The sequence below is a fragment of the Camelus ferus genome, chromosome 12 (genome assembly GCF_009834535.1).
Source record: "Camelus ferus isolate YT-003-E chromosome 12, BCGSAC_Cfer_1.0, whole genome shotgun sequence".
NCBI classification, from domain to species: domain Eukaryota; kingdom Metazoa; phylum Chordata; class Mammalia; order Artiodactyla; family Camelidae; genus Camelus; species Camelus ferus.
In genome coordinates, this window is record NC_045707.1 from 21,709,306 (window position 1) to 21,730,352 (window position 21,047).

At 40.6% G+C, this 21,047-nt stretch overlaps 1 protein-coding gene across 2 annotated transcripts in view; it reads left to right on the top strand.

Moving 5' to 3' along the window:
• TAFA2 (TAFA chemokine like family member 2) overlaps positions 1 to 21,047 on the top strand; it is a 439,356-nt gene that overhangs the window by 393,605 nt on the left and 24,704 nt on the right. For both annotated transcript variants that reach the window (XM_032493135.1, XM_014565746.2), the window contains 2 exons: positions 8,926 to 9,078; positions 10,205 to 10,329. In XM_032493135.1, the coding sequence (XP_032349026.1) occupies positions 8,926 to 9,078; positions 10,205 to 10,329 (278 nt within the window). The remainder of the gene's footprint in view (positions 1 to 8,925; positions 9,079 to 10,204; positions 10,330 to 21,047) is intronic.

The following is a 21,047-nucleotide window of genomic DNA, read 5'->3' on the forward strand; positions in this document are numbered from 1 at the left end:
TTTAATTTTAAGAAGAGAAATATCCCAGTCAGTACATTTTGGGGTCAAAGAACAGAGACATCATCAAATTACCTCAGGGGAAGAGGGGCTCACTGAAACCCCATCTATGGAACATGTCAGGAACTGCGGTCAGGGAAGGCAGACCCAAGGCAGCTGGCGGAAGTGCCCGCTTTCTTGTCCTTTCCCTCCGCCATGTTCTTAGCTCCCTCTTCCGCCTCCTCCGAGTCCCATCTCTCAGCACCAGGAGGCAGAGGCTCACACAGAGCTCGTCTCCGGTCTCCTGACTCCTGATGCCAAATGACCTTTGGGCTCAGGAGTCCATTTCCATGTGGCAATTCTGTGACTTTTCCTTCAGATCTCCCAAAAGATGGATTGGATTGCTCCACTTTTTCAGAGCAGGTCCTTACAAGCAGAAGTTTCTGGACAACTGAAAAGGAGACCAGTAGTCCTGACATTTACCTCCCTCAACATCACTTCTCATGTAAGATGTGGACATAGGTGTTCCTGCCTGAGCTGAGGGGCAGTGCATCTAAAGTTCCCCCAAGCGCATCTCCTGTCCTGCCTCTTTCTCTTCACACAGACCGAGGGACGTCCTCTGGCTGAGAGTTCCCTTCTCTTGACGGAGACCGCACTGTTACTAGGATTGTTACCCTTTAGTGGCAATCTGTTTCTCCCCCAATTTTATTTTTTTCTCCATAAAACTGGAGCAGTTTTAGAAAACAAGCTTTGTAAAAATGTCACTGGCATTTGGTTAGTTCCTTCCCGATCATCCTGACTTCATAAATTATGTGAACTTTTGAAATTTCATTGAGCTTTTTAAATGGTCATTTCTTTTAATTAGATTGCTTCAGCATGAAAATCTAAAACTGTGCCCTATTTTTCCATTCTAATGAATTAAAGTGAGAAATTAGCTGTCTCTAAAAGTTTTTGTTTCAGCACATTTTTTCCCTGTTCAACGTGATTTACAGCAACCCAAATCCACTAACTAGCTTGCATTTCAGGTGCCTATTGGTGCATGCAGGTGATGCTTTATTTCTGCTTAGGTGTAATGCACACCTCTGGGGGGCTAGTCAGGCTGGATAAAACTGTTAAATAGGAGTGTATGGAGACAAACAAAATTTCAGAATCAATGAGACAAATCAGAAATCAAATAAGAACTGAAATCTAATGGAGAGGAAACCAAGTAGGAACAAATTCACAATTTGATGCTAAATTTACTCTCTTCTGTAACTTATCTCAGATTAAATTTTTTTTATATGCATCTCATGTCAACACAATTAAGTATATATAGAGAGAGACTTTTTGAAATATGAAGTTAGAACTTTCACAGAATGCAGATAACTTTCCCTAACAGCTATGTCTTCTAAATTTATTTATGTTGCATCATTTTGATATTTGTTAGTTACATGAATAAAGATAGCATTTAAGTAATGCTATACCATTGAAAAGCAGTCTCACATACATTATCTCATTTGGTCTTCATGTGGAGCCATTTTAGAGATGAACAAACCAGTGCTTTGAAAGGTGAATGGACTTACGCTTCTGCTCTCGTATAGGTCACGGCAGACTCGCACGGAGGTATTTCAGTCCCAGAGCCCATGTCTTTTTGAGGCCACCACGCATTGCTTGTAGGGACAGTGCGCTGTCCTGCCCATCATCTGGAAGTGCAGTCTGTGGCATGTGCATGGAGCGCTTAGAGAAGGAATTACATGATGGTGTTTAAGATCATGGTTTCTGGAAGCAAACTGCCTACATTCTCATCTCTGGTTTTGTCTCTTACCAGCTATTTTAACCATGAGTAAGTTACTTGCCATTTCCGTGGCTCAGTTTAAACTGAGGATAAACTGGGGGTAATTGTAGCTTCCTCTTTAATGGTTGCTGTGATGATAAAATGGAATAATCCTTGCGATACGGTGAATATTCAATAGGTGTTACCAATTGCTGTTATTCCTGAAGCTGTTTCCAGAATGAATGAATTATTCATACACACAGAATGCGATATGCAGTGTTTTGTGCTCCTATTAATCAAAGACCAGTACCCACTACTCAAAATGATTCGTATACATAGTATTCTTCTGGGAACCCATTTTTCATACTTGTGTATTTATAGCTGTTTTATAGGTGATGAATAAAATGTGACCATATGAACACATGTATAAACGTACGTGTATATAATTATATATTATCATGTGTGTAAGTATGTAATTTTTTAAAATTTATGCACGCATACAAACCAAATGCTATTTAATTCAGTTTCTTCCAGAGAAGGTAAAAAGTCGTTGGAAACAAAGGTTTTACTAATATGCCTTATAGGACTTCATGCCAAAATATTCCAGTCATAATAGCTTTGCAGAACATTTAAGAATCTTGATATATAATTTAAGAGGCAGTCACTTAAGGCCATGTTTCTGGGGAACCAACAGGCCCAGATCCTGTTGTTGAAATGAGATGTAGGGGTACTAAACCTGGAAGGCCACAGTTAGAGCTGGACAGGACCTGGCATTCCTGTTTTCATGAGAATTAAACCTTTGTGTATCTAGCGTCATTTCCCAAAAAATGTAGGCGGCAACTCTTTGTGTTTCTGCATCACATCCAGGGAGGAAAAAACAACAGAAAGGTGTGTTTTTGTTGTCTTGGTTTATCTTTTGTGACTCGGCAGTGGTGGCATGAAGAAAACTTTTAGTTTGTCCTTTTTTTCATTTAAATCTTCTCAGGGGGCCTTGTATCATTTGAGTACGATGGTTACTGATTGTTTGTGAAGCTATTTTGTTAATTTGGAAAGCCCTAATATTTAATTAGGTTAGTTTATCATGAGCCCTGACTCTGTGTAGAGGATTCTAGTAACTGCTAGAGTTTTTTTTTTTTACAGTCTCATTAACCTTTTAAAGGAAAACCACAGGAATTAGTTTTACCTTCTTAAATTGCTTGTTTACCATTTATTAAACAAATACCACATACTGAGTTGTTTACATGAAAAATTAGTCTTTGTCTACAAGAATTTGGTGATCATAAAAAGTTAAGGTATATAGCAGACAAATAAGAAAACCATGTATGTGTCAATGTATGCCACGCCAAGGTGACCTAAAATTTGCTAGAAGATTCATTTCCCTGTTTTAGGGTATTTCACTTATCATATTTACTGGCATTTTTTAAAACATTGACCAGTCAATATTCTCCCTATCCCTGCCTTCAGACCCTTTGAGTGCAGGATTATCCATGCATCCATCCATCCAACCATCCATCCGTCCACCCACCCACCCACGTCTACCTATCTATCATCTATTATATTTTTAAAAGGTTAATTATTCCTCTCTCATTCCCCCACAAAAAAACTTTACAACTTTAATTTTAATAAGGAGAGCAAAAGCTAACAAGAGGTTTTTCACAAAATCCTATTTCTCACAAGGAAACTCAACCTGTGTGTATGCATTTTACTCGTAGGCAGTGAAGAGAAAGGCAGGTCAGGGCAGAAAAGCCTTGGGTCTGTGAGTTCTGCTCTTTGACGTGGCCTTTACTATTAAGCCCTTAACATTTGGTCCCATGTTCTCTGAAGGGAGACACTCCTCTCTCCTTCCCGGTGCAGCTCATTCCTCATCCTTTTCTTCGTTGTCCCCTATGGGCATCATTCCACCTCCTTGCTCCTCAAAGAAGAAAAAAGCACACTTTCCTTCATCAGAGCTCTGACACACTGAGCTCAGCCAACACAACTCTTATTGTAAAATAATTCTTTCCAATTCTTTGAGTTCTGTGAACATCTAAAGAACATTTTCTTGTTTCTAGTCACTCTGCATTGACTCAAATAAACTGGAACAATCCAGGTTTTGGGCTGTCACGCTTCACTGACTTGTCCTCTGACTGACACGTTTGGAAGAACACGTCCTACTGCACAACCTGGGAAGCAGTGGGAAGTACTGCCGTGCAGTCAGGGTAGGGTTTTGCGGCGGGAACAGACCGCCACCGCATTTTAGGGACCTGTAACACCTCAAGGTTTGTTTGTCCCTCGCAGGCCCATCATGGTTGGTGGGGACTCGATTCCATGCCTCTTCACCTGGGATTCAGGTTCATACAGTCCCCACTATAAAGAACGTATTTGGGGCAGGGGAGATCATAGGATTGACTAGTATATTAAAGTGTTATTTTGATTCATAAATTTGCAGCTTTGGGTTTGGCTAAGTGAACCATGATAGATCCCTAAAGCCTTAAGATTAAACGTGTGTATCGACATAAAAATGACAGTTTAGATTCGTATTTTTTGGCATGGAAGATGCCCAGGGCATATTTTTTTTTTTTTTTTATCAAACGTAGGGAATAAAATCACTGGTGTCATGGAATCCCATTCATAGAAAATCAGACTTGCATTTCTACTTGTGTACAGTATGCAAGGAGAGCTATCTGGAAAAATGTTCCTCAAAACATTGAAGATGGTTAGCTCTGAGTGGTAAGGTTTCAGGGGATTTCTTACTTCCTAATTTGTACCTGTCTGAAATCTTTATTGTTTTACAATAACGTTTTACCAAAAAAAAAAAAAAAAAAAAAAAAGGCCATAATTGATTGCTCTGGTTTGTGGGGAGGAATCTGGTGAAAGACACATTCGCCGTTAAAGTACCCACACAGACTGACGTACCTTTGCTTTTGCTGGTAAGTTACTTTTAGCTTTCATTTCTTTGGCCAAAGCAAGTCACATCACCACATCTAAATGTAATTCATAGGGTGGAGAAGTACGATTTTTCTTGTCAGGCAGAGTAGAATTTTGGCCTTTTGATATTGGCATTGGGAGGGGGAAGCCAGATGCAGATTTTGCACCTGCTCATTTCCCCCCCCCCCCACTGTCTGATAAAATCTCCTCATAACAGAGATGGTAAAATGGCCTTGATAGATGCTGAAATGGCACATCTTTCTCAGGGGAGATCACCTCACTGTGTATGCCTGGCTTCTGCCGTTGTGTGGAAGGGACGAGAAGAGAGCCCAGCCACCATGCAGCTCTCCCTGAAGCTGTCTCAGCTCAGTGCTCTGCCCAACAACCTCACTGTCTGAAGGAGCCCTCATAATCTCAACTCTAATGTGACTTCCATTCAAAGACTTGCAGGACAAATCTCATCATGACTCAACATCTCTGTTTCCCTAAGTCGCTATCAGAAGTCCAAGCATCCCAAATAATCTGCCATCACACAGATGTTCACCTCCATGGTGCTGTAGTCCCACCCCCTCTGCATCTCCTGTGTCCTCTAGTTTCCGGTGTGTATCAGCCACCTCCCTGCCGGTGAGTCCTACTGCTCCTTTGCAAGAAACTGACTTTTCCTCTTTGAGATGTCTATTTCATATTCTGATTTTTCTTCTCAAACATCTCTCATATTTCATAGCAAAATGAGTCTGATACAAAACTCTGTCATTTTCTCACCACCTAATCCCCTCACACCGCCCAGACTCTATTCACCTACCCCACCTTCACTTTTGTTAAAATGGATTAAATGTCCCCATGACAACCCAGTACCAACCTCCCAGATGCCCTCAGCCTCGATTCCATTTTTCCTCTCAAGAACATTCTTTTCTAATTCCTCATTTTCTCTCCTATATTGTCAGTTTCTCTTTCTTCCAGATTATTCCAGCGAGCAAGCACTCCTTTATGGCAGCCATTAAAAAGAAGTTCCGTGACCCTTTGCTTCATTCCAGCTGTTGCTTCATTTCCTTCTTCCCTTACCGGAAAAAAGTTCCTTGAAATAAATTTTTATTATTGTCTGCACAGTTTTACATCTCATTCCCTAATAAACTTACTTTAATCATGCTCTTATTTTCATCTTGCCACTAAAATGATTTTTACCAGGATCAATGCTAATAATAGCGAACGCAGGGTGCCTGCTCTGAGGCAGGCAGTGTTCTAAACACGTTATACATAGTAACTCATTGAATCCTCCAACCGCCCGTAGGAAGATGGTGCTATTAGTACATCCCTCTTTGAGGTAAGAAAAAGTGCTAGTCAGAGGTACTTGCTGATTTGCCCAAGGTGACACCGCTGTTAGGAGGAGCTGAGATTTGAACCCAGCTACTCTGGTTTCTGGAGGCTATGTTCTGAACTGCTCCATCATATTACTTTTTTAGTGGACAGTTATTTCTCTTCATTTATTAAATCTTTCAGCAGCATTTGACATAACTGATCAATGCCTCCTTCTTGAAATATTTTATTCTTGGGTTTTCCATGGCTTTATCGCATGTTCTTTTCCTCTTATCTCATGCACTGCTTCTTCTCAGTCTTTTTTGCTGTCTTCTCCTTCCGGGTTTAGCTTTTGGATGACTCTCTCCCTGCTTCACTGTTGGTAGCTTTGCCCTGGTAACTTGGTCCAGTGCAGGGCTTTAAATACCACCTATCAACCTAGATCTCTTAGGTGTGTCTGTGTCTGCAGCCCACGTCTCTTCCCTGAGCTGCATTTCACAAATGTCGCTGCCTGGTTTACATCTTTCCTTGCGTGTCTTGTAAGAGTCTCAGACTTAACACAGACAAAATGAACTGCGGTCACTCTGACCCAACCCAACTTTTGCCAAACTCCCTTTTCCCAGGGCTCCTCTATCTACCTGAACCACCAACTTCGAATTCCTCAGGACAAGTTTAGAAGTAACCCTTGATTCTTCTTTCTCTCACAGCTCACATGCAGTCCATTAGCAAAGTCAAGCCAACTCTTCACTGAAACACCCCCCGCCCGCTACTTCTTCCCAGCTCTGCCGCCGGTAGCCTACGTCCCATCCTTTATCGCCAGAACTCCTGCTCCCCCTTCCTAACCGGTCTCCCTGATCTTCTCTTGCTTTCTTCAGTCCATTCTCTAAAAAGCAGTCTGAGCAAACTTCTAATGAATGAGATGACAGCATTTCCACCCAAAGGCTTTCCCTTGCAATGAGAATAAAATCCAGTCTCCTTCCCGTGTCATCCCTGCCCAGACACCCCCATCCTGTGCCACGTTTTCCTCAGCCTCTCAGTGGATCAGCCACGCCGGTCGTCTTGCTGTCCTGGAAACACACCCCACATCTCCCCATTTTAGAACCTTGTCATTTGCTGCTCCTTCTCTTTGGAAAGCTCTTCCTTTTTTAGCTCTTCATAGTGGCCACTTCCTTCTCATCACTCAGGCCATCATTCAGGTGACTTCCTCAGAGGGGTCTTCCCTGAGACTCTCACAGAAACCTGCCTTCCTTCCCAGCCTGATTACTCCCAGTCACTTCACTGCATTTCCTCCCAGGAGCTAGAACATCTAATGCTGTCTTAATCATTAACACCTATTCATTATTTGTCTCCTCCACAGGAATATGAGCTCTTTGCGGGGAGAGTCTGTGTCCTCCTTATGCGTTGTTGCATCCCCAGTACTCAAAGCCAGTATCTCATATGTAGTATTGACTCAGTTAAAACGCGACTGAGTGCGGTTCAGTGTAGAAAGCAGGATATTGACTTGTATATTACATAAAGCTTTCAGTAAATTAAAGCAAACTGAATCATCCTTAGCTAAGAAAATATTTTCTGGAGCCAAAGAGTGTAGGAACAGTCTGGCTCTCAGGTTGTTAGCTTTTGTAGAGGTAGCCTGGTGTTGGAATCAAAAACAGAATTCTCCATGTGTACCTATCGTGGCAGAAAAATCTTTGCGACATTGGAAATGGTATCTGCTTCTTGAAAGTTATTTTGAGGATTTTGTTCACAACTGTATGTCATATCTAAGTTTCTTGGTCTCACATGAGGGGTGAGGTGGACACTATATGTGGTTTGTTCTCTAAGACAAATCCAAGCTATCTAACTTGAGTCACTGCCCAGTGGTTCCTCATCTCTAAGGAGAAGATTAATATAAATGCATGATGTACTGATCTCACTTACAAAATGGGTCTCAGTATGTTTATTACATGAAACAACTTCAAATCTCCTACTTTTCTATTTGTCTGTTTTTTTAAAGCATCAATCACATGCTTTAAAATTTCTGAAAGCATAGTGTTTCAACACGTTTTTGATTTTAAGCCGTTTTTATTTTTAGCAGATGAAACTTCTGCTTTATCATTTCACAGTAGTGTTAATAGTTTGAAGTAGAAATGCTGAGGCAAACCCCCCCCCAAAAAAACAAAAAACAATGAAGGCAAACTCGAACCCTATCATGATGTGATAAGTGGGGTCCAAAAATTTCAATCGCCCAAAAATACTTCAGTAGCCTTACTGTGAGGTTAACAAAATGGGTGAGGGAGCCTCACTGCTTAGTGGACTGGGTTTTCCACGCGAGGTATAAATCCATCCAAGTTCTGGTTGTGGTTGTTGCCATTTGGTGGCCATTGTCCCCTCAGGCGAAACTGAAGGGAGAGATTTGTGGGTCTTGAGACTGAATGGGATTTTCAGGAAAATGGCAGCAATTTCAGAAATCATCCAGTTTGTTCATTTCCAGGGAAGAATCCTGAGGAGGTGGATTCCCCCTTCTGCCTCCTTGTTCCTGAAAAGCAGTTCCCTGCCTGGCCCTTCCATTCAGCCCTAGAAGAAGAATATAACCTTTATCAACCCCGCCCACTTTAAGTTTCGTCTCAGCCCCAGAACAGAGCACTTTGTCCAGTGGGTTATCTTATTTTGATAAAAATGTTGAACAAAAAGATGTTTGAAAAAAAAGTCATATGCAAATAAGTATGTTTTTGATGGTACCACGTATTGCCTCTATATTTTAGACTCTTCCAACAGCTCATTCTAATCTAATCACTAATTGTTCCTGCTTCACCAAGCATTTACTGATGGAAATGGTTCTACCACATTTAGAAAAGAAATCAAATCTGCATTGTGGAGTCAGCATCATTGTATTTCTAGTTTCATGCATGGTGGCTCCCTTATAGAGCTATGTTTAATGTGCCTCTAATTAAAAAAAAAGGGGGGGGGTCTCCACAGCTTTCTCAGCATTGTCTCATTTTTTGTTTTTGTCCATGCAGCTCACCATGTTAAAACAGGCACTTGCGAGGTGGTGGCACTCCACAGATGCTGTAATAAGAACAAGATAGAAGAACGGTCACAAACAGTCAAGTGCTCCTGCTTCCCCGGCCAGGTGGCAGGCACCACACGAGCTGCTCCATCGTGTGTGGACGGTGAGGCTTCTTCCGTCGCTCGTCGTGCTACTGTAGCTGGGGCTGCTCAGAACTGGAAGCCCACTGTCAGGCTGATGACTGGGCTCAGTCCTGGGCGACCACACCATAAATCATGTGGTACATACGAGGACATCTGGGGAGAATACTGGAATCTAAAATATGCTGGAAGGAGTTTAAGATCTTAAGCAATATGCAGCTTTGTGGCAAAAAGCATTATAAAGAGGTTACAACGAGTCCATGCGCTTCTTACTTTGATACCATGAAATACTGATTTGCCTGTGGAGAGCGAGTGTCTGTGTGTAAACTATATTGGCAAAGGAAAGATGAAGATAGATGATTAAATAATATGGGTACCTAAACCCATGCATGGTTCCTAACGATGAAAAAATAAATACCATACATATTAGTGAGTGTTTAGTTATGGCTAGAACTCACCTGAAATATTGTTATAGAGACTCATAAAAAACATTCTTTATTGGAGGATGCACCTAATTACAATCGGCTATAAATATTTATGCAAGGCTATATAATTGATGTTATCATAAATAAATAATAATTTAAGTGCTTACATTAGCCTGGTGCGTTCCTCGTGATGATGGTTACTGCCCACGGTTAAAAAAAAATTACGTTAACTCCAACACCTTCCTGATTTTAGCCTACTGGTGGAAAATATTACATTGATTCTAAAATATTGATTCCAAACTGATCGTGGACTCATTTCCTTACATGTTTGTGTAAATCAGTACGTGCATACATCCACATAGTTTCTTTCCAATACCTTAGTTTTCATGAAGCTTATATGTTTGCATGAAGAAATTCTTCAAAAATGTGCCCATCATTAACAGTACTGTATTATACACTTAACATGCGATCTACCTTCTTAAAATGTTGTGTTCTTTCCATAAAAAAATTTTTAAAAAATGTTTTTAGTCAGAAAATCTAGATTTATTCCCTTTGGACCAAAAAAAAAAAAAAAAAAAAAAAAGAAGCATGCTTTAAAACCTAATCTACCCACTGGTGGGAAAAACAGGTGGCTTTTGTTCCTCTTTAAATGTGCTCCCATAGCATTAACAATGCCAAAAAGAAAATAAAGAAAATACTGAATTGATTTTCCCGTCTCTCAAAGCTTCAATAGTGGAACAGAAATGGTGGTGCCATATGCAACCGTGTCTTGAGGGAGAGGAATGCAAAGTCCTGCCAGATCGGAAAGGATGGAGCTGCTCCTCGGGGAATAAAGTGAAAACAACAAGGGTAAGTGCACAGCCACCTCGGGAAGGTGGGAAAGCAGAAGTCCTCTGAATTCACAGCGCTGGGAGCTTGTGCGATGACGTCTTTAAGTGGTGGTTGTAGGACGAGAGAGCATTGCTTCCATAGTACATTTGTTCCCATTTTCTCCTTAATTCTTTTTTTTCCATAGCACATTTTAATTTCATTCAGAATAACATCTTCTGTAGATTGCCATCAACTGTCATGTTATCTAACACACAGTTTGTTCGTTCACGGGGTACTCACAGTAAGGTGCATCCCCCCAAGGGCTGGGAAGGTGACCCTAATCCCTCATTATTCAGCTGCATAGTAATCTGAATACATTCTAAAAAGAGGAGATTTATATATGAGTCAATAAACACTTCCCAACTAAGATTCTTTCATTTTTGTCAAAGTAATTATTTTGATCCCCCTGATTTCTGGATCAATAAATAGTTTTCTAATGGTCAAGACTATAATCATCATCATGAGTTACCAAGAGGAGTTTTCACATCTCAGGGTCAATATGAAAGAAATGCTGTGCAGACAGTGATGCACTTAGCTTGCAATGAGTGGTTTCTCGGGGAGAGGAGAGAAGTGGAAAATAGTTAGCTGTATTCTTTGATTTTTCTAATTACCTCAGTGGATATTTCTGGACTGGAAGAATTTAAATTCTTTGTGGAATCAGCAAATGCAAGTTCTGTCTTATTTTGCTTTTTGCTCCGAGGGGAAAGCTGACTATTGATTAGAATTGGATAATTAGGGACTAGAACAGAATAATGTTTTGTAAAAAGTAACATAAAACTAGGGATGGGTTAATTTACAATATTGTTTAGCAATGGCAGTTTTTAAAAAATTTGTCGGGACATATTCAAGAGGATTATTTTAAAATCCCATCAGATATATAATGTTGAGTAATACCTTTAGTCTACTGACTAGTCAGACATACACAGAAATAAGCAAGTTTATCATAAATAATAACTTTATATTTTGTCAAATTTTTCATGACTCTTAACTTGTCGGTTAAATGCTCACACACCTTTCCAAAACCCATGGAGGGCATGATCAGTTAATGAGAAGAATTGTTTTATTCAGTTAGCACATGATACAATCCATATTGATTTGTTAAAACCATTCTGGCAATGTGAAATTTCCATATAAGCCATTTATAGCATGAAAAATTTTTTTTACTAACACTATTAATCCTTAATTTAAAATAGCATGCATAGAAATTCCTGAAGATTTAAGATTCTGAAAGTTTTAAAAAATAGTGAGCTATGTCTAAATTCTGCCTTTAATATGTCAGTAGACACAAAGAAGCTAACGTTTATTAGATACTTAAAACATATGCCATATACTGAATAATGTGTTTCATGTGAATTAGCTCATTTCATCCTCTTAATAGCCCAGTGAAGAAGGTACTATTATTATCTCCTTTTTACAGCTGAGTAAACCAAAACTTCAAAGTGTTAAGTGACTTCTCAAGGTCATAGAGCTCATTAATGGGAAGTTAGGGTTCAAACCATACGTTTTCATTCCTGAACCTACTCTCTTAACCTGTAGTTTATACTAGGTCATTTAACTTATTCTTAAGTAATAGTGATGAAAGTTTTTCTATAATTCTGTTCATATGAGGTAGAACTTTATCACTATTTCTAACTGTTTGGATCACTGAAATGAAAAGGTCCAAGATCATGTGATCTAAATTCTCATAATAAATTCTTTCAGAAGTGTTGCTTCGCTCCCTGTTGGGCTGTATTCTCAATAGTCCAGACTTAAAATTGATGACTTAGCTTCAAAAATTCCTCATAATGTGGTGAAACTAGACGGATGAGAACTCATGAGCAGAGATGACCACATCTAGGTCCTCTGGTTTGTTTCCATTGTAAGGTGTTACCCCACATACAGTGGACCGCCCTTTCTATTTTTCCTTCATCTCTCTTTCCCCAGAGAACACCTGTTAATGAAAGACCTCTTTGAAGAGATCGTAGAGAGGTTTCATGCGTAAGTAGGTATTTGTATGAAATTATTTTTAAGATTCCTCCCAACCCTGAGAGTCTATGATTCTCATTTAAAAAGGAGAAATCATTATGTGTAAGAGAAGACAGGAGGGCTTGAGAGAAGGAGCTTCTTGAGCACAATCAAAGCAAATTATTATTATTTTTTTTTCCTTCACAAGAAAAAAGACTGCTCTTGAAAATGAAGCTACTTAGATATTTTCAACCAAAGGATCACCATGGCATTTCAACTGGCTAGGCAAAATGATATTCAATTATGAATGTTAGTTTGGCTCACAAAGTCCAGTTTGGGTGAATTTCCCTGAGGCCCCAAAGAAGCAAAGTTTCCAGCGTCATCAGGTTATTATTGTTCCTCCATCTCCATGGAGATAGTCCCAAAAGTATAGGCGATAAGAAAAATTCTTGAAATTGTTCTGGCACATTACTTTGCCCACAGTGGAAGTGTCGGAAAGAGGTAGTTTTTGCCACATATAAACAGCAGCAATATTATTGAGAAGAAATTGGATCGTTATTTTAATCATTGGTGTTACTGTCCACTTGCCAGGCTGTAGTAAGGCAGGCCATGGCTGTAGTGAGCCAGGAAGCCAGGGAAGCCCTGATTTGGCAGGTCCTCGCCACAAAGGGGTAAGTCTAGAAGTTCATCAGGAATAGGTTACCAAGTAACTGAAGAGCTGCTCTCAGCCAAAAGCCATTTGGGTTTCTTATGCGGGATATGTTGGTCTTGTGGGATTATCACTGCAAGCAAAATGGCTTGAGAAATGATTAAAATTTGCAATAATGGACACCCTCCCTCATAATTGCTCATATCCAATCTGGAGTGCTTTGGTAGACTGAACGTTAGGAAAAAAGCAGTCAGCCAAAAACAGCAATGAGGCTTGTTTGGCCTTGGCAGAGATGCACGATACTTTCCAGAACTGACTACAGATCAGGGGCTGGGTGAATTCCTCATTTAAGACTAATTTGGAATTTATATTGTACTTCCCATAAATGCTAATTATATCCTCCTTCTGTCTTTGTACTAGATTCAGGAAGCTTATTGTTCTAACCCATTTTCTAGTTGTCCTAACAAGGGGAAAAGGCAAAGAACAGACAGCCTTTTTGGAACATCAGTATTTTGCATACATGCTCTTCAAAACCCCAAACATTTAATCTGGAGAGAAAGGAGGATGCAAACCTTTGTTTCCTGAACTCAAGTTTTCACCTTAAAGGTGAAAACTTATGAGTGGATCTGACATCTGTAACCATCCACTGTATTACCTTAAAGAACTCCAAAGTCACAAAGAAAGAAAGGAAAGGTCGTGAAAGCCTTTTGGTTTCAAACTCACTTTCAAAGATAAATAATAAAGAACTTTTCAAAGAGTCTTAATAAAAGAATAGTCTTGCCAGTGTGGAAGAGCACATAATTATGTGCTAATTATATGATATGAAAGACGCAGAGGGGAAAGGTGCTGTAGGAACTTGTAAGACTTGAGGAAAAAAATCTTTGATAACATCGTTGGCATCCTCAGGAAAAAAAGGACTGTGATTCTCACTTCTTTTAATATTTGGACATTCTTTCTCTGTGGAATATCTCCTAAAAGAAGTCACATTCTGCTTTTAGGATTTACAGCCCTTAGCCATTAGTGTGAACTCCAAACCCCAGTGGTCATGCAGCTTTTATTGTCTGGTTCTTACATAAGGAAAAGTGAACTTCACTTGATATTATGAAGATTTTATATTTTCATTAGAAATATTATCGTTATGAATCATGAATCCTAGATCTATTTATTTTTCATATGCTTAAGAAGACATTTTCTGAGTAATTTTTAACCAATTGGAATTCTTTCATCTTTACTCATTTACTTAAAGTGCCTTAAGCAGATAAGAGCACTGTAATTTTTTAATGTCCCTTCAAATATAATTGGATTTTAAGGGTATGAATACGATTTTATTTTGTTGTATAATGCAGTGAAAATCAATCAATATTAAAAATTTTCTGTGCATAAATATTCTTTATTAAGAATGCTCATATATGATCAAAGCAACAAAATCAAATAGGAAAGCATTTACTTAGTGCGCTGGGCACTCTAAGTGCATGGTAGGTATTATCTCATTTAATTTCCCCAACTGCAGTAGTTACTAATTAGAGCATGATCCCTGTCCACGAGGAGCACGCCCTTTGTTTGTTTTTGTTTTTTGGGGGGAGGTAATTAGGTTTGTTTTTTAATTGGAGGTCCTGGGGATTGAACCCAGGATCTTATGCATGCTAAGCATGCGCTCTTAAGCTATATATAGACCCTCCCTGCCAGGAGTGTGCCCTTGAGTGGGGGGCATGACGAGTACACAACTGCTTTACCCTTTTTGTTACCCATATGCAGCCCACTAGCAATAAACACTGGGATCAGTGGTAAACAGAAGTCAAGAGTAACGTTGTTACAATAATGGGGGCAGCATAAGCCTCCAGTTCAGCTTCCTCATCTGCAAAAAAAAAAAATGAGGATGTTGAGCTAGATTCAATTTCAAGACTAACCGATATTTATTCTTTGATTCCACGTGCCAAGGACATTTCTAACTTCCTTTCCGGCTAAATTTATATGATACTTGGTAACTGGCTAATCTCAGAAGATAGGTGATGCTAGGTTTTTAATCCTCTCCTGCTAAGGGAGCAAAGAAATAGCATTTTAGGATGCTTTGCTAATTAAAGCCTGCAGTCATCCCCTTCCTGATGCTGCCCAATTTTGTACCAAGACCCAGTGACTGTTCTCTGTTGGGGGGTCTGAACAGTGTCCAGGGGTGCTGTTCCAGGCCCAAGGCAAAGGAAGAACACAGCAAAAGGAAAAAGGTTCGTTTCCTCACCTTAAGGTGGTGCAATGTGTGTGAATTATTCGTTCACAGGCTGTCTTCTTGCCTTGCCAATTTCGGGGAGTGTGGTCCTTTCTTAACAGACACATTCCCCGTTGTGTCTTTATTTCATCTGTGGTCAGGCTCTAAACTGCACCTGGTCCGCAACACAGACCACGATGACCTTTACGGCTGTGGGTTTCCAAATTATTCTGATGGTACCCAAGTAAAAAAAAATACATCTTACATTGTGATCTAGCACATATACATATACATATACATAACACACACAGCACACACACAGTCACACTCATACACACACACTCTCACACTTTCTCTCTCTTGCACTTACACACTCCACAGTAAAATTAAAGTTCTCATTTTGGGGGGGTTTCATTTCCTTTCTCCCTCACTCCCTCCCTACCTTCATCAACCCCATAAATTGACTTTTTAACCTGCCACTATGTTACAACATGCAGTTTGAAAACTGCTCCTTTAGAAGTGGTGTTTGATTGCTTCTTGTGTCGGCTCCATGGATGTGATGACCACTGCACTTGCAAAGGCACAAACTGCTGAATGGACAGTTTTCACATCAATCCACCTTTTACATTTTACATTTAAATATTTTTAGTCAATGTTTTGGGGTAAAAAATTCAAGAAAATCTTGTAAAATATGGATTTCATAGGAAAGAATGTATAAACTGTATATATTGTTTCCTTCAACAAGTATTTATTGTCTATTATTGCAGGTGGTAGTCTAGGTTCTGGAGCACAGCACAGGAGGGGAAAAAAAAGAGATGAGAACCCCCGCCCTCACAGGGCCTATATTTTATTAGAATGTATTGGTTTTCTGTTGCTGCCTTAGCACGTTTAGTGACTTACCCACATTTAGCGACTCGATCCAATATCCGCTGCTTCTCTGGGGGTCAGACTTCCAGGCACAGCAGGGCTCAGCCGGGCTTCCCAGGGCTGAGCTCAGCGAGTGCGCTTAACCGTTCACGCTGCGCTGTGCCTCTTTCCTGGGGACTCCAACAGAGAATCTGCTCCCAAGCCCGTTCAGGCTACTGGGCGGAACTGGGTGCCTCGTGAACGTCGGGGTGAGGTTTCTGCCCCAGGAGCTGCCGTCGGGGAGCCTCTCCCCTCCGTCAGCGCGGCTTCCCTCATCACACCGCCGCCTTCATCTTCAAAGCAGCCAAGGTGTGCCAGCCTTCCTCACACTTTGAGTCTCTCCGACCTCCCCCTTCCCCCGCTCTCCGCCGCCTTACTCTCTGGCTTTTAAAAGCTCAAATGATTACAGCAGTCTTGCCCAGAGACTGCGGGATGGTCACCCTATTTTAAGGTTAGCTGATAAGCAACTTCGATCCCACGGCAAAGCCCCTTCACAGCCGGGCTTAGATTAGTGCTTCTCTGACTGCTTAGGGCACAGGAATCTTGGAGGTGCGCCTACCTACCAAGGGGCGCGTTCTGCCTCCCCAACAGGGGGAGACAAAAATGAAGATAAACGAGCAAAGCATGTAGTATGGTAGGTGGTGGCAGGTGCTGGGGAAAAGGTAAAGCAGGGAGGGGGGACGGAGAGTGTTGAGTCGGGGGAGTCTTCGTTTTGGCTGAGACCATGAAGGAGCTGGGGGGTGAGCGTGCCCTGTGGACCACCGCGAGGCTCTCCAGGTGCAGGGAGGCACGGGCACAAAGCGCCCGCCGTGGAAGCCGCCTTGGCGATAGCACACTGGAGACAGCAGTGGTGCTGGCGCGGCTGCGGGAAGTGAGCAAGGGCAGGGGCGCAGATTTTCGGGTTAGAAAGGTACGTGAGGCATGTCACAGCCGACTTCAGTTTTTGTCCTGAGCTAACAGAATGAGGAAGGTGCCAGTAGGTGAGTTGGAGAGAACTGTGGGAAGAGCAGGTTCTATGTTTTACATTAATAGCCACTAAATCTAGCCTATTTAATTTAATGGAAAATTATATGCTGTAACATCTTAAATTTGATATTAAGAAGCGTAGATGAAAATTTTTTACTGTAGTAAGAAAAAGATGCAGACGTTGAGTGAAATTCATATTAGAAAAGATTTTAAATCTCAAGTGATATGGATATTTGGGAAAAAAGCACTTAAGGAACTGTATAATTACTCAAATAATATTAAGTTTTCAAAAGTGAGGTGGACAGAAACAAGTTATTCTATCAAAGGATTTTTTTCCCTCAATTAGATTCGAGTCTAAGGGTAGGCAGGACACCGAGCCAGGTGTCCAGGAAGCAGCACTATAAAATGCGGCATTTTCAACCTGATACTTTAAATGTAAGAGCTGCTTACTTAGTTAATTCTAATTTAATAGAGCCAGGAGTGTCTCCCTTGTTATTTCTTTAGAGTTGTTGGAAATTATTGCTAAGACTTTAAAAAAATGTATCATCAGGGCTAGATTTCCAGAGTTTGGCCTATATTTTTACAACTAAAATGAGAAATGGGAAGCACGTGAGTGCTTTGAAGTTCCTGTGAGATGGAAATGCTTCCGTGGTACTTGAGCCAAGTGTTGATTCGTAGGTGTTACTCTGAATAAGGCGCTTATAACCTTACAAATGATGGTGAATGTTCGCACATTGTAATGGAATCTAGTTTGGGCATCAGAGAATTTCATTAGCAACCATGAGGCACATCTTCAGGCTCTTTCCTAAGTAATATCCCTGTCTGCTAATGGAAGGCTAAAATTCTGTCAGGGATTTGTTTTTAAGATTGAGGAGCTTGCTGTTTGTTCAGAGGTATTTCTGGGAGAGGCAGCACGCATCTGTCCCTGGAGCGCCTGGAAGCAGAACGGCACCCCCCGGGACTCGGGAGAACAGGGCAGGTGGCGCAGGGCGCCCTGCCTGCTGGGATTCTGTGCCTCCTCCTCTTCCTGCGGTGGGCAAAAAGCCTTCCTATTAAACAAAAACGACCTTTCCTGAATACATTCTCTCCTGCCTGTTTCCCTCCTCTACTCTTCACACGTTTTTAACTGGAATTTAAATCTCTTAATCAATAATTTCAGATACAATTTTATTTTCTTTGGAGAGTGGGGTAAGTTATCCCCTAAGCTCAGAATTCCCAATGCTTTGCACTTAGATTGTGGAGGAAGACACAGCTATGGCCTAATCCCCAAATCTCTCTAGGATGAGAGTGAATCCCAGCTCCCTGCCAGGTGGTCCACCTCTGATTAATGGCCCCGCTGGCTGAGTTGTGTATCAGACAAGGGGTGGAGTTGAGCTTCACTCTATAACCTCATCGTTTGACCTCATCAGTGATACCCAGGAAAGTTCTGGAGCCCAACTTTCAGTGGGCTAAGAAAAACAGAAGTTTATGTAAACGGTTTTGTAGATATTTACCCCAGAGAATAGAAGTACTAGGAGTCACGTTTTAAATTATTTGAAGATATATCATGTGAAAGAAAAAAATATATATTTGTTTTGTGCAACTATAAAGAGTATACTTGAGGGCAAGGAATACCTGTCTTGGTGTCATCTCAGGACGGTGTTGAATGTGCTGCCTTGGGGAGCAGTACGTTCCTCATTTCTGGAAGTCATTCATTTGTAACCTTAAGGATGAGCAGAAATTCAGAGCTGACTAGTTCAGTTTACTAAACAAACACAAAACAGCTTATGCAGAGGCATGGAGGTGTAGAAGACAATGTCTCACTCTTGGAATTGAAATCAATTCATGGGGGAACTTCATGTATGTGAGCATAAGTGGGGTGACAGGGTATTCCTGGGAGGGGAAGCATTACATTTTTACTGCCAGGCTGGAAGGCTTGGATGCTACCCTCTAAGCCGTTGCTGAATCACTGAATAACCTTAAATAGGAGAAGAGAAGGGTCCAGCTGACACCTTATCAAGTCTGTTTGGCTGCAGTGTCTCAATCGCAGGGAAATGAGGGAAGTGTGAAATAACGGGCCTGAACTAAGATAGGGATTGATCTAGTGGGCGTGTCAAGGGCCAGGGAGCAGAATCTATAGAAGTTGGTAATTGAATATAAGAGGTTAGTGAAAGAAAATTCTAGAAAGATATTTCTTGCTTAACCTAGTTGGTGATATTAATGGATAAAGCTATGGTGAGGTAGAGATATCAACTGGATAGTTTGATATATTGCCATAGAAACCTGAGAATAGTTATCCCCTAGAAGCTGTTGAAATGCTTACTTAAGAAGGCTCTCTCAGAAGGAACGTGTTGAAAGGGAAGAGCATCAACAACACGTTAGCAGGTAACGTAGAAGCAGGTGCCTGCTAAGGAACGTGAAGTGTGGACAGAGAGCTAGGAAAACCAAGAGAGACCAGAGTCTGGGAGAACATAGAGGAGGGGGCTCCAGAGAGCCAGGGCTGTCAGTTGATACCACAAGGATATAGAACCTACAGACAGAGTACGTGGCCTTTCAGTTTCTTTCTGAACATGGTATTTGCAAGAAATAATGGAAGTTCATGATCCATTAACTGAATATTATTTACTCTCTCATAATCTTAAAACTTGCCTCCTAGTTAGATGGTGTCATTGGTCACATAGTGTAAACACTGCAGAATATGCATCTATTTAAAACAGAATGGAGTGTTAGCAACATTTTTATTGTTTTGTGTTTTTAAATTGAAGTATAGTTGATTTACAATGTTGTGTTAGTTTCTGGGGTACAGCATAGTGATTCAGTCATACATACATATATATACATATTCTTTTCCATTATAGATTATTACAAGATAGTGAATATAGTTCCCTGTGCTGTACAGAAGGTCCTTGTTGTTTATTTTATATATGATAGGAGTTTGGGATTAGGAGATACAAACTAATTTATCCATTCCCCTTCCTCTTTGGTAACCATAAGTTTGTTTTCTATGTCTGTGAGTCTGTTTCTGTTTTGTGAGTAAGTTCATTTGTCTCATTTTTTTAGATTCCACATATAAGTGATGCCATGAAATATATGGATTTATTTGTCTGACTTATCTACTTCACTTATTATGATAACCTTTAGGTCCATCCATTGCTGCAAATGGCATTATTTCATTCTTTTTTATGGCTGAGTAGAGAAACATTAAAAAAAATAAGAATGTGAATCCCTTTTGCAGAATCAACAAACTCGATTCAAGGGAGGCTTATCCACTCATTCGTTCATTCATTCTGGAGATCAGTTGTAGGTCTGCTTTGTGGCTATGTGCCTGATACTGTGGTAGGCTTTGGGGATTCAATTTTTAAAAAAACATTATGACTCCTTGCTGTCCAGGAGTTCACAGTCAATTGGAGAGAAAGTCAATAAATCGCTGTCAGGTGCAGAAGCGGCGGGACAGAGGTCTGCGCCGGTGCCACAGGAGGATACTGGCAGTTGGGTGTTGCATGACCTGTAACCTCCTAAAACTCACGGATAACAGGTTTTTAGGCCATTCGAGGGCAATTTATTCAGTACTTTGTTTCCTTAGTATGTAGTGACTAAGCACAATGAAAACACTGTTCTGTGACATCAAGACTGAATCGTTTTCACTTTTGCATCTGGTGCTGCGCTACAATAAGGAAACAAAATGCTTTCTCAACTAGACGACTTTCCTCTTGATGAACTATTCATACAGAAGAATCTAACACTGAATGAGTACTTTTCGGACTAGACTTTTAAATCACTTGAAAATTTTCTACCAGTTATAATACGAGGAGGGGAAGCGGAGGGACTTTGTGTATGGGGCCACAAAAATAATGCTGATTAAACTGAAAATAATTTAAAATTGCCACCAGCAAATAAGAATATTGGAACCTTATAACATTGCACACACTTATTAATGATTTGAGCTTATAGAACACTTCAAAACTTTAAATAGCATTATTACTTACAGCAAAATCGGCCACTCAATTAAAATGTGATCCAAGATACAAAACTCAAATTGCCAAATTAAAGCAA